General features: G+C 41.1%; 1 protein-coding gene across 10 annotated transcripts in view; it reads left to right on the forward strand.

The window, feature by feature from the left end:
- The first annotated feature begins 210 nt into the window (after nucleotides 1–210).
- Nucleotides 211–14,521, forward strand: part of SRBD1 (S1 RNA binding domain 1) — a 236,456-nt gene continuing 222,145 nt past the window's right edge. For 9 of the 10 annotated variants that reach the window (XR_004300323.1, XR_004300324.1, XM_032411061.1 and 6 more), the window contains exons 1-3: nucleotides 224–307; nucleotides 5,663–5,742; nucleotides 9,170–9,350. Coding sequence is in view for 8 of the 10 variants with exons in the window: in XM_032411061.1 (XP_032266952.1) it covers nucleotides 5,663–5,742; nucleotides 9,170–9,350 (261 nt within the window). In the remaining 2 variants the exon portion in view is untranslated. Of the gene's footprint in view, nucleotides 308–5,662; nucleotides 5,743–9,169; nucleotides 9,351–14,521 lie in introns of all 10 variants that reach the window. The other variant, XM_032411062.1, reaches the window with a different exon arrangement.

The following is a 14,521-nucleotide window of genomic DNA, read 5'->3' on the forward strand; positions in this document are numbered from 1 at the left end:
AAAAGAAGAGAGAGGCGGGTCCGAGTTCCTAGCACCGCCGGCCCCACCCCCACCCGGATCCGGGGAGAGAAAGCTCGCCCCCCGGCCCCCGGAGCAGGGCCCCACTTCAGCGCTCCCACGGGATCCTCGCTCTAGCCCCGCCTCCGTCCGGCTCCGCTCCATCCCGCTCCGGTAGCCCAGCGCCTCTGCGGCGAGTGACGGAGAAGCGAGGCGGGACTTCCGGCGTTTGAAAAACTTCCGGCGGGAACCGGAAGATGCGGTCATACACACAGAATCCCAGGCCTTCTGACACTCGCCGGGCGGGAAGGTGAGCTGAGCGTCTGCCTTGGCGGTGTTCCTGAGGGCTCGCGTGAACGCGGCGCCCGGGCTCCGGTATTTTTGGGACCATTTAAAAAGTTCGGAGCGCTCATTTGGGAAATAACATCCCTTTTTAAAGTGAGAAGTTTCATTACATTTTACGGTCTGCGGTCTCTATCTTCCAACCTACACCCGGAAAACCCCTCCTAGCTGCCGCGTGTCACCTGGCGCGTCTTCTCAGTCAAATTGCAGCTCTTAACGCGTAGGGGTAGACATGGGGAAACCCAGGCAAACCTAGATTATCTGTATACCTCAAGTTATCAGAGATGGGGGAGGAAGCACCCTTTTCAACTAGCACATCATGGCCTTGACTGCATCCACCGCATCCTCAGCAGTGTGTCTGGCATATAGGAGGCGCTCAGTAACTCTTGAGGAAAGGAATGAATGAATGGGAACTCTCTAGGCAACTTTCCTCGAACCTCCCACGCGCCAGAATGTTATTAATATGTTTGTGGAATGGGAAACAAGCCTAGTCTTGCTGTTTGGGGCTCTGGGTTCTAGCTACATAACTAGAACATAGGTTTTCCCTTTGAGTAAACCATTTCACTTCACTGGATTTCAGGCTTCTGAGATTAAAAAAAAAAAAGAGGCTCTTTCCAGGTGTATTACTTTATTATGGAGGGATCTTTGCTGACATTCCAAGCATTTCATTTTGTACTCGGAAACTTCTTTAGGTGCCTCTTAAAAACGTGTTCCCCTCTGCTCTTCTTAAGATTTCTAATTGTGGTTTTCCCAATTTTAATGTAATATTTGTGTCTGCAGGTTTTCTTCATCCCCCCCTTCCCTTGATTTTTACTTGCCCTAGTTTAGTGCCTCCCCCCTTAGTAATATCACAGCATCTGATTTTGAATATGCTCATGTGTCCACAGAGAAAAGACAACTTTGAAAATGAAAAATCTCAAGCCGCTAAGAATGTTCTTCTGTACCATCACTCTTTAAAAAAAAAAAAATAATAATAATGAGTGCCTTGTGTGCTATTGCCTAATAGTGATGGGGAAAAATGTATACTCTTCTATAGAGACCATGTTGTATATATTCTTACATTCATTTAATAAGTAGTTATTAACAGCTATTAAGTGCTAAGCTCTGTGTTATGCAGAAGTGAGTAAGGCAAATGTGGTTTCTTCATGGTGTTTACTGTCATGAAGTAAACATGGGGGATGCAGACAATGAACAAGGATAATTATAGATTGTGCTTTATATAGTACTGTATGAAGGAAGTAAATAGGGTCCTATAATAATATTATATCTGGGAAACCCATTTTAGGCCTGAAATGCTGAGCTCTAAGAGATGAGAAGGAGCCAGCCTATTGACGAGCAGGGAGAATAGTGTTTCAGGCCGAGTGAACCTGGGAAGGCAAAGAATCGTGATTGTTACAGTGACTGAAACAATTGTGACTGTGGCTGAAGAGCGGCAGCACATGGTAAATGTGGTTAGAAAGGTAGGCGGGGGTGGCATTTTAGAAGGCCATGGTAAAAAATATGATTTGATTCTAAGTGGATAATGGAGTGGAAAGCCACTGAATGGTTTTTAAGCATTTTCTAAATGATCTTTTGGGTTGATATGTGGAGAATGGGTAGTAGAGGCAAAAGGGGAAGCAGGGAAGCCAGTAGAGGCTATTATAATAGTCTAGATAAGAGATATTGGGGACTAAAGACTCACTGGAGATCATAGAAATTTAACCTATTTTTTTTTTTTAAGATTTTATTTATTTATTTAATAGAGAGAGAGAGAGAGACAGCATGAGGGGGAACACAAGCAGGGGGAGTGGGAGAGGGAGAAGCAGGCTTCCAGCCGAGCAGGGAGGCCAATGCGGGGCTCGATCCCAGGACCCTGGGATCATGACCTGAGCCGAAGGCAGTCGCTTAACCAACTGAGCCACCCAGGCACCCCTAACATATATTTTGGTGGAAGAATTTATGTTATTTACTAATAGACTGTGGGAGGTGACAGAAAAAAAGATTTGCAAGGCTTTGGCTTAGCAAATGAAACTTTAGAGGATGATAGATGTATTCAGTATTTTGGTTGTGGAGATGTGTATACATATGCCAGAACTTATCAAGTTTGTACACTTTAAGCATGTACAATTTATTGTATATCAATTATAGCTCAATGAAGCTGTTAAAAATTTTCTAAGGTTCTGGCTCAGCCATCCATTTAGGTGGATGATGGTGTCATTTACTGAGATGAGAAAGACTGGAGTAGGAGTGGGTTTTAAAACAAGAAATGGTTGTCAAGATTTCATTGTGGGTATGTTACATTTTAGGTAACTTTGAGGCATCTGCATAGTTTCATAGGCAGTATGGATAGTTTATTATGTAAATCTGTATCTTAGGCAAGATTGGAATGGAGATATTAGGATTGTTATTAAGTAGGTGATACAGATATTTAAAACCATGGAAATGGATGGAATTTTGTTAATCTAACAAATCCTATGATATGAAGAAAGGGGACATGGGAGGAGTGGAGATGGAGAAACTTCTCCCAAGAACATTGGTTTTTAAACTGGAATATGAATATTCTTGGGATATACATGGCATAGGCAGTTTTTAAGAAATAATTTCTAGGTCCTTAGTTTCTGTATACACTCTTTCTAAAGCCGATCAGTCTGAAATTGACCTATGTGCTCATGCATGTTCTCTTTTCCCACCTCCCTTTTCTTTTTTTAGAGAGAGTGCGCCCATGCACATGTATGAGGGGAGGGGAGAGGCAGCAGGAGAGGGAGAGAGAGAATCTTAAGCAGGCTCCACACCCAGCGCGAGCCTGCTACAGGGCTGGATCTCACAACCCTGAGATCATGACCTGAGCCAAAATCAGAGTCTGAAGCTGAACTGACTGAGCCACCTAGGCAACCCCCCCCACCTCCCTTTTCAAACTCATTATTTTTCTGCTTGTCAAAAGACAAGTTTACATCTTACTCATCTTTCAATGGTAACATTGCTTCCCGGGTGCCTAATTAAGGGGCATTTGGGAATACTTGTTTCAGGGAAGTTTTCTTTAATGGGTAATCAGAATTTTATGAGATTGCCAAGGGTTTGTCTACTCCTATTTTAAACCCATTTCTATTAAGGATGAAGTATGGAGTGAGAACTGGTGCGTGGTGGTCTGTAAGGGAATGTTCTGAATTCAGGTATATTGTAGAATAGGGTGGTGGGAGTAGATGATTTGGTTGGGTTGTTTGTTGGGAAACTTAGTATGTTCAGGTTTTTATTTTGGGGCTGTTCAAATTGTCCAGAGAAGAGTCTTTCCGTTCTCTTTGGAAGGTAAGGATCTGACTAGGAGCTTGGTGGGAGACGAGGACTGGGGGGAGGGATCCTCTATATATTTAGCATTCAGTCTGTATGGTTCCCATGCCCACAACTATACTTGCTGTCCTCTAGTCCAGAAACTCTTTTTATCCTCTTCAGTGAATAAACCTCCACATGTTTTCCTGGGGCAATTGCTTAATAGCATGAAATAGAGTGGGGCCTCTAGAGATTTCTTTGCCTCAGACAGCTTACACCAGCCCTTAGTCCCTTCATCCATAGTTCCAAGGTATTAGGTACTGCTTCTTGTGATTTTTTTTTGAGGATAGTGCAAAGCAGATCAGTTTGCTTCTGAAATGCTCCCACTGCTGACCTGGAATTTTAATTTTTATGTAGTGAAATCTGTCTTTTTGGCTTTTGAAATTTTGAGTTATGCCTAGGAAAACTTTTATTCCCCCACCTCTACTCCAAATTATGAAAATGATCATCTTTATTTTCTGTAGTACTTTTATAGTTTTATTTTGTACATTTTATTTTTACTTATTTTTTAAAAGATTATTTATTTATTTATTTGACAAAGAGACAGCGAGAGAGGGACACAACCAGGGGGAGTGGGAGATGGAGAAGCAGGCTTCCCGCTGAGCAGGGAGCCTGATGCCGGGCTCGATCCCAGGACCCTGGGATCATGACCTGAGCCGAAGGCAGATGCTTAACGACTGAGCCACCCAGGCGCCCCTATTTTGTACATTTTAAGTCATTAGTCAGTGTGGAATACATTTTTGTTCAGGATGTGGTAGTAGGACTTAAATACTTGTTTTCCTCCAGAGGGATACCTTGTTGTCTTAATACCACTTATTGAATAATTCATTTCTGCCCTGGTTTAAAATGCTACCCCATCATACACTAATTTTCTCTGTTTGCATTTTTGTTTTATTCTGGTAAAGTACATGTGACACAGAAATCAAAAGTTACCCATTCCTTTATGATCAATATCTAGAAGCACTTGTTTGAGGAAGGATGACCTGCATAAACATAAAATGCCACAAAGTGGGATGAAGGAAAAGATGGAAGATTATCTTGTCTACTTCCTGGAGACCCTTTTCCTTTTGTCTCCTGCTTTACTCTGAGTGCTCTCTTGGCTAATAGTGCTACACTTCCTGGAGTTGAGCTATGGAACCGAGGGCACATGTTCTGTTTTTTTGAGAACCTGTTTGGTATTTCTGTGAGGCATTCCTTTCTCTTCTAAGTGGAAGTTAGAACCAGAGGCATTGTAACATATGACTGGTTTAGAAACTTTTTTAAAGGGTTCCAAGCATGTCAGAGTCTCATGTAGTTTTTGTGGTTTGATATACACTCTTTAGGTAATATATTATCTAAAGTGAATTTGCTTACTTCCTATATTATAGGATGTCTCTGGTTATTTGTCGCAATTTCTTAAAGCACTAGGTCTTTGAATTTGGTAAATATTTTCTAGGGACATTAGTGATTGTTTTTTTTATTTTCAAATAAGTGTTTTATTTAAATACTGTAAATTTTATTATAAGGGAATGGATTATCTTGTTTTAGGAATAACCTGGCTGCTTATTCAGTCCATCAACATCATTTATTTGACTGTCAACTTTATAGAAAGGCCTTTCTTTTATATTGTGAGAAAATATAAAAGTGGGGAAATACTTCTTACAGTTTAATAAAGGATTTTATAATTTGCTGACTGATGAGCCATCTAATAGCACTTGTGGTATATGCAAGCATATAACTCTAACGAAATTAAAAATTGTCACCCTGTTGGAGCTTACATTTTTCCAGAGATGGTACATACTCATCAGGCTTTTAAACCATTCGAAGGCTGTTAGCTGCTCTTATAGTTGGCAGCTGCGTGGGAGGGGAAACCAGTGTTCAGGCTTTTGAATGCTTCTCATTTTTTTTTTCCTGTGGCATTTTTTAACAGCAGAGCTATTGGAGCGTTAGTTTTGAATGGCACATCACTTGGTAGACAACATAAGTGATCAGTCATTCAAGTGATTCAGATCATGCTGATTTTATATTCTGTTTCTTCCAGATGTCATCATTGCCAAGAAGAGCAAAAGTAAAGGTCCAGACTGTGGTATCCAAAGATGAATTCTCTTCCTTGTCTGAATTGTAAGCATATTGGCTTCATATGGGGTTAGGAGAATGATGTATATTTTCAGGAGGAATGCATTTTGTCACTTACTAATGAAAGTCATTTGTGTCTTTTTCATTCATTCATGAGACAAATGTTTATCGAACTCATGCTGTGTCTCAGGCGCTGTTTCAGTGTTGGTGTTAAACTATTGAACAAGGAGAGAGAAAGTAACAAACTAAATATATAACATGATACTTACACTAGAATATGAGCTCCATGAGAGCAGGGAGTTTTTTATATCACTTCAAAGTAGGGTTTCCCAAACTCAGCACTACTGATCAGGTAATTCTTTGCTGTGGAGACTGTCCTTTGCATTGTAGGATGTTTAGCAGCATCCCTGGTCTCTACCAACTAGATGCCAGTCACATCTCCCCAGTTGTGACAATCAAAAATGTCTCCAGACATGGCCAGATATTCCCCATGGGGGCAAAATTGTCTCTGGTTGAGAACCTCTGCTTTAGAGCACTGTAGTGTTTGTGCCCTGAAGATATTTGTTAAATAAGTGACTGATGAATGTTAGGCAGTAATAAGTACTCTAAAGGAACATAAAACAGGGCAAGGGAGAGCGTGGTCAGTGGTTCTGGGCGGGGGACATCTTGGATATAGTATTCAGGAAAGTTCTTTTGGAGGATGTGGCAAGAGATTTAAATGAAATTTGGAAGTACTATAACTTGTAAAGATCCAAGTAGAGGGAGCAGAGCAGCAAGTGTGAAGATCCTATGGCAGGAACAAGCTTTGTGTGTTCAGGGAACAGTAAGACCAGTGTGGCCAGACAAGAGTCACCAAGGCAGAGAGTGATTGGAAATGAGATGGGAATGGGCAGGACCTAATAGGCCATGACAGATCATTATGGTCTTATTTGAAGTGGTGTAACTGAACCAACATGAGTTTGCTCCTTGGTGAGTCACAGATACACCAGGTGGAGTTGTCATGCAAGGTAAACTTTATTTGCAGCAAATAAAGAGATCATGGGGAATAGCTGGGGAGTAGCTTTCAAAGCCTCCAAAGAGAGTGAATGGGTACCTTTTGTTTAGGGTTAGGATGAATATTTAGATAGGGAAGCCTTGTCATCTGTGTAGAGGCAGGCATCAGGTCGTGCGTGCACCTTAAGGAATCATGCCTATATATACATTGTATGTCATGTAAATGAGGCTGAGCCTCCTCTTTGGGCAGAGATTTTAGTATTATGATGAGGTAAAGGTAATTGCCAGTCATTCCAGGGGTCGCTCCAAGGTCCGTCTGCTCAGGCGTGAGTCAGGGCTTTAGCTCAAAGGGGCTGAGTGGTCTGGGCCAGTAAGAGGTCTTGTCAGGGCAGTTTCCATCACTTGAAGGGTGGTTTCGGGTTTCATTTGCCTGAATTAAGAGGTAAGCTGGAAAAAACAGCTTAAGGAAAAATGTAAACAAAGCAGGTGGGCAATAAAGGTCAGGTCTTGGGGTCTAGCCAGTGACAGTGGGTTGGAAAGCCATTGGAAGGCTTGGGGCAGGGATGTGACATGCTCTGGTTTACATTTGTAAAAGATCATTCTGATTTCTTGGTGGAAGACAGACCGTAGGGGAGCAAGAATGGAAGCAAGGGTTTAGTTAAGGAGATTACTGTAGAAGCCTAGGGTCCTGGAAGTGAAGGTGGTGAGAAGTAGTCTAATTTGGGATATATTTTGAAGATAAACTAGACCAGATATGGGGATGGATTAGATTTGGGGTGTGAAGGAAAGACAGGAATTTGGGGAAGACTAGAAGAGGATCAGGTATGAGGGTGGTAAAATCAAGGGTTCTGTTTTGGACTTGGTAAGTTTGAGATGATTGTGAGGCATCCAATGAAGGTATATATACAAGTCTTGAGCTCAGGTCAAGTGGGAAAGGGAGATAGAAAATTGAGATTCCTCTCTATTCCGCTTTCGAATAAGATAGGTCATTTAGTAAGATTGCTTACAGGAGTGCTGAGGACTGAGTCTTAGAGTATCCCAACATTGAAAGGTTGGGGAGAGGAAGAGCGGTAAGCAAAGGGACAAGGAGAAGCTGGAGAAGCTGCCAGGGAAGTAGGAGGAAAACCAGGGGCGTGAAGACCTTGGAAAGACCTGGAAGGTGTGAAGGATGTGTTGTAAGAAGTGACGGCCGGATGCCAGTAATAGGTCAGGTATGGTTAGTGGGAGATGACTTAAAACTGCCTCACGTATCATAAAATAATACCTGTTCTTATGTTTTTCTTTCTGATACCTGAAAGCCCTTTTGTATCTGTCATGTGACTTTTGCAATGTTCCCCTATGAACTGGGGTCTGCGCTCCTGCTGGAATGAAGTTGTTCTGCTAGTTTGGAGATAGTATGAGCAGAACCCTGGTTTCCTGTTTCCTTAGTTTTCTAATTCTCCCTCCTTTCAATGCCACTGCTGTGTGTTAGGTGAGTTTAAATGATTTTGTTTGTTTTTGCCTACTCTTAGGCTTTAGTTTGCATCTGCTTCTGAAGAGAACTCACTGGGGGGGTGGGGGGAACTATCAGTGGCTTGACCTAGGAGAGCATAATTTAGAAGAAGTTATTTAATCAGGTTTTTGCCTCCAGGCAGAACTTAAAACCATTCAAAAAGCCAGATATCCCTATTCACTAGCCTTAGTGAAGGAAGTGGTTGTCCTTCCCACCAATACTGACCTTTTACATTGGGGGTAGACGTAGATTTAAGTGGGTTGGCAGGAGCATGATGTTACTTTACCAGAGTTCACATGGCTATTTTTCTTCTGCTGTTGCTGTGAGTTTGATTCATGGATTGTTAGAAAGTACTGTATCTGCACCTGATCCGGTCTAGGAAACAAATCCATTCTGTGAAAGGGAAAAACAAAACAAAATGAAATGGTTAATTGAAGCATTTGGAAGGGTCTTGGTGCTAGCTTTTTATGTAGTTTAGGGTGTTTCCTAGCACCATTTCCCATTCCTTACATTGGTCTGAATAAGTAAATTTGATTATCACTTAGGAAATTGTTTAAGCACTTTTCTCTGTTATAATGGTAAACCTTACAATGACTATGGTGTGACACCACTCAGTAAATTGCTTAAGGTAATAAATGGTTTCCTCTGTTTTGAATGTGTGTGTGTGTGTGTGTGTGTGTGTGTGTGTGTGTGTGAGGGGAATGGAGGGATGCCTAGCCTCTAAATATCACATCCCATTCCCCTCTCACTCACCAGAGGGGAATGGAGAGACCTGAGATTCATAGCATATCAGGGGCTATTTTTACGTTGGTCCTCGATCAACTCTTGTTTTAGTACTTAGCTATATCTGTTCATAGCCTGTGCTCATATCACTCCATTTTATATTAAACACCTCCTACCTTATTTTTCTTTCAAGAAGCATGTTTCTTTTGCCTTTAGCATTTAGCTTCATTTTTCCTAGATATTTTTCTGTCAATTTACTTTTAGATCATCTGTCTCTGAAGAAGATGACAAGGAAGATAGTGCCTGGGAGCCCCAAAAGAAAGCCCCCAGAAGTCGTAAGCAGCCTGTTCCCAAAGAATCCAGACCAAAGAGGGTGCCGCGAGTGAAGAGGACCACCCTACAGATCAGTGATGGCTCGGAAGGCGTAGCTGTTAAGGAGGAGCTGGTAGGTGCTTGAGTTGGGTGGAGGGAACTCTGTAGTGCTTTCCTAATTGGTGACGCTACTTTCTCCTTACAGAGAGCGAACAGTGTAGGTAGTTGACAAAAGTATAGGGCAGTGGTATTCTCTACCGCAGGCCATAGTAGTGTTTATCATTAGACCCACTGTGTTGGAGGGGAAAGAATATTTATCAACTGACATATTGATGTATTTTGCTATAAGCAAACGATGTATTTATACTAATCTGGATTAAAACAACAACAGCAATAAATTACAGGCTTTGTTGCATTACAAAAAGTGTTGTGCATTTCCAAAATCATTCTCTATGGTATTCCGCTAAGAAACTGCTTCCATGGTACATTTGAAATAATACTCTTTCAGTATGCAGTAGAAACCTGACTTTTCAGGGACACATTTATTGTGTATAGTAGAGGACATTATATTGTACCTGCTTTGCTCTTAGGGCTTTTATTTAAATCAGTCTTTCTCCTGTTATCCAGTACCTCTGTTTCTTCATCTTTACATACAAGCTTTTCACTGAACACACTTGAATGGATGAGCAGGCTTTACCTATAGCTGAGAAAGTATTGACTTCTATCATCTTGTTGGCAAAATTTGGAGGTTTTTCATTAAGCATGGCAGGGCTGCACCTAAAAGTAGCTTGATTGCCTAACCGACGAAATAGCTCTTAGTTCAGTGGTTCTTGGCATTAGGGTCATAAACCCTTTGAGAATCTGATAAAAGTTATGAACCCTCTCTTCTGTAGAATGTGCACGTGCCTAGCCTCTAAATATTAAAATATAGCCCAAGAAGGTACAGCTTAAGAACCCTTGTGGTGATTTCTTGATCCTTCCAGTGATGCTCAGTTATATGTGTATAAAAAAGAATTCGAATAGAAAGTCTTTCACTTAAGAAACATTCTGGGGGGTTTTTAAAATTTCTTTCAGAATTGCCAAAATTCACCCGTTTTATACCTCAGCGAGAGCACATGGAGCATGTTAGAAGACTTCATTTCATTAGGTTTGGCGTTCTGCTCTGCTGTAGCCACCACTGAACAAAATAATTGAAAACCTTATTTTGGGTAGAATTAGAATTGGTAGCCTCCTTATAACTTTATTTTTAGCAAACATCATAGACAAAATTAATCGTTATTTAGCCTCTTCCTCTCTATGTTGCTGGCATTTACCAACCCGGTGGCCACTCCATTCATTGAAGACTTTAGCTCAGCTCCACTTCTCATCCCCTGTCCGCCACCTTCTGCTGTTGTTCTTGGGGATTTCCCTTCCACTGGGATGAACTCCCTGGGGCCCTGTGTTCTTGGTTCTTTGACCTCCTCATCTCCAGGGACTGTGTCTTCTTCTCTGCCTTCACCACCCCTCTCAGGAACTCAGCCTGAATCTTGCCATCATCAGAAACTGTGCTACTGACATTCCTTTTCAAGCATCCTGCATTCGGAGGACCATCTTACCATTTCCTGTTCTCCCAGCTCACTGTCCAGGTGCCCTCACGCCCACACTTTTCCAGCCTCGTCACATCTTGGTAGCTCTCAACCTGGGCAGCTTGAAAAAATGCCAGTGCTGAAGCCCCTGTCCTAGACCAGTTAAATATGGAAAGGATTGTGGGGGTGGGGGTGGGCCCAAGCCTCAGTGGTATTTCTTTCCTAAAGCTCTCCTGTGACTTCTGTGGACAGGGGCCGAGGGCTACGACCTAATCCATGGACTCTAGCGCTTCACCAGATCTGCTTCACGCATCACTATCAGTCAGCCCTTTTCTTTTCCTACCTTACCTAGTCCAGGCCACAGAATCTCTCATTTCAGTCACTTCTTATTAGCCTCACCAGTTCTGCCCTTGTTTCCTTCCGTGACACAGGGCCGATCAGAGCTGACACTGGGTGAGCCATCGCCTCTGCTCTGCCAGCACCGAGCAGCTGACTCTTGTGGAGAATAACCTTGACTGATTTTGTTTCCCTTTAGATTCATAATCTCAGACCTCAAAATTACACTAAGAATACCTGGTAGACTGCTTCCTTTTCTCTGGCAGATGTGTTTTTCCAGTTTTTTTTCTCGTTTCTTAAACTTCCTAAATTCCTTTCTCTCCCTCTCAGCTGATGACGTTGCCTTTTACGTATTTGCGAACACAGGAAGCTCCTCATTATCTCACAACCAGGCTAGCTATGTTTGCATTCCTCTTTTGTCCTGTTACGATGGAGGAAATGTCATCCTTCCTGTCCGGGATTAGTCCCACCGCTGGGGCTGTCGTTGCCGTCCCCTCTTGCTCAAGGTTTGTGTGTCTTCAGTCATCCCCTTTCTTTTTTCTCATCAACTTTTATTCCAGTGGCTCAATTGCTACAGAGTATAAAAACGCTCTTTTAAATCTAATTTTTAAGAAGCCTCCCTTCAGCTCCTTATCCGTCTCCAGTTATCTGTCAAGCTCACCCAGTACAACACAAGCCAAGGCCAAAGCCTGCTGACTGATTTGACTGGAAAAGACACATTGAGCTACTTTTTTGCTTTAGATAGTTAACTGCTTTCAGAGACAGCAAAAAGAAGAATAGTCACATTCTTTTTGGAGTCTTGGGTTTAGTCATAGGCTACATAATAACCATGTGGAGTGTTAAGGCTGGTTAAAAAAACAATAAAGGCAGAAGAAAATGAACTTTGATTATTCAGTCTGCCAAAGATTCAGGTTGAACATAAGGAAGAAAAATGTTCTCATGGGGCTTACTAAACTTGAGTATATCACTGAGACAGGCTGTAGAATCTTAGAAGCTTCATAAAATGGAGAGATATTTCCCTATGTTTTCAATAGTTCAGATCTACCTCTTTCAAACTTTTGCCCTTTGAACTCTTTTACACTCTTAAAATTATTGAGGACCCCAAGGAACTTTTGGTTATGTGGGTTATTGATATTGATATTTACCATATAAAAATTAAAAATGAGAAATTAAAATATTGATTAGTTTTTTAAAAAACCTAGTACATGTTAATGCAGCTAATTTTTATTTTAATGAAAAATAAATATATATTTTCCCAACCAACAACAAAAAATTAGTGAGAAGAATGACATTTACATTTTTACAGATGTCTTTAATGTCTGACCTACTAGAATATAACTGAAATGTATAAAGAAAACCCACCTCCACACAGATATGTATTTGGAAAAGGGAGACGTGTTTTAAAAGCTTTTTCAGATGGATATTCTTATTTGATGTGGTACCAAAACTCAGTAAATGGTAGTTTCTTAAAAGTTTGTTTCATTGTGGAATCTGAAACCATATTAATGAACTTCTTATACTCTACTACATTAAAATCCACTGGTTCGTGTTATTTGAATGGGTCTTCTACCCATGCATGATTTTATGACATATATTGGTCATTTGAAAAATATCGGTTCACTGATTTATGCAGATCTTCCAAATGTTAGCATCTTTCATTATCTCATGTCAAAAAAACACATTTGTTAATATAACCTCCAGTCTCATCACAGTGTTGGGAAGCTGTCAAGTTCACAGTGGATACAATTTTCCAAAAATTCTAATTTTCACTTTTAAAGCCTGAAATTTACTACTGGTTGCAAATGTCAGGTATTTCCTTAATGTGACAGTCTCAGTTCATTTCTGAAAAAATGTCCACCAGATACCCAAGTCTGAATAACCATAGTTTGTCAGTCATTATTTCAAGTAAAAATGGTGCTTTATGGAAAAAGAAGCTGGTTCAGTTCACAACTGAAACGGGTGCATGAGAGCTTTTGTTTGAGACGACCACTGCACATCCGTATGCACTGGCATGCAGCAGAAGTGTTTTATGTGTACTCACTATTTCAGCATAGAGTATTAAAAAGGTGTGTTTTCAAGGACTGAGACCTTAAAAATTAGTACTTTATTTATTTATTTATTTATAAATAAAGGCTCCATGCTCAGTGTGGGGCTTGAACACACAACCCTGAGTTCAAGAGTCACATGCTCTACCAACTGAGCCAGTCAGGCACCCCTAAAAATGAATACTTTTTAAGTGCATTATTAAATGGAACTTAGATCGTTTTGCTGCAAGCGTGGCAGTGAAGGGAACAGTGATTGCTACTACTGCTTGGTGCCATTGCTCTTGTACTATCAGTAAAATGTCAACAGGAAAAGGCAAATCATGTCTTAGCGTTATTATGAATAGAGTGTGACCTCGCAGATACCCTGAAAGGGTCTGTGGACAACACTGAGAAACACTAGGCAAATCTTGCCTGAAGACTCCACAGACGATGCCTTTAAGTGTCTTTATGATTGCTGACTTTTCTTTTTTTCCTCTCGGTCATTTTACTTTTTCTTCATTTCTTTGTCTACTTCCTTTTCCCTCTACTAGGAAGTGGTCTAGTATGGTAGTGGCCGTAATGATGGTGGGATCTGCAGATGTTTTAGTGCTTATCAGCAGCCAGGCAACATGTTCAACATTTCGGTTGTGTGAGCTTACGTAATCCTCACAACAACCCCTCAAGGCAGGTGCTATTACTATCCTAACTTTATAGATGAGAAAGCCAAGGCAAGGAACGTGAAGTGATTTGCTCATGGATAATAGATAGTAGGTGATGGAACTGGGTTTCTAAGTTAGCAACATGATTTTGTCAGCATTTCAGGAACCAATATATCTCTCATGGGTGGTTTTACCTCAGCCGTGCTCATAAGAGGGATGTGTAAAACCAGAGTACTGATTTAATAATTAATGATTTGATATAATAATCACAAGGACATGAAATTTTTTCTGACTGGTGTTGTCTCTCCTCAGAGGCTGAAGTTAAGTAGGCACTTAAATAAGAATCGGAAATTTACTCGATGAGCATGGATCCAGATTGGGAGAATTAGATAAATCCATTCTATTGGATTTGATGAATGCCTACCGTGGTCTAGGCATTATGTTTGTCACAATGACATCAAATGTTTTAAATGCACGAATCTAAGGTAGTCTGATGTATCCATCTCATAGGAGGGCTGCTCTTACCATTGGGACCAAAATACTCAGAGTCTGTTTGCTAAGCTTTCCTCTTCCTTGTACATTGCTTAGAAGAATGCTGATCATCTTTGCGTTTTACAGTTCCTCTTTTTCTGCTGCTCTATGGCTGACAGCCCTCTGTATGGTTGACACCTTTCTTTTACTATATCAAGTTATTTGATCGGGTTATTATCAACTCTTATG

Source organism: Phoca vitulina, unplaced genomic scaffold, assembly GCF_004348235.1.
Source record: "Phoca vitulina isolate PV1807 unplaced genomic scaffold, GSC_HSeal_1.0 scaffold12, whole genome shotgun sequence".
NCBI classification, from domain to species: domain Eukaryota; kingdom Metazoa; phylum Chordata; class Mammalia; order Carnivora; family Phocidae; genus Phoca; species Phoca vitulina.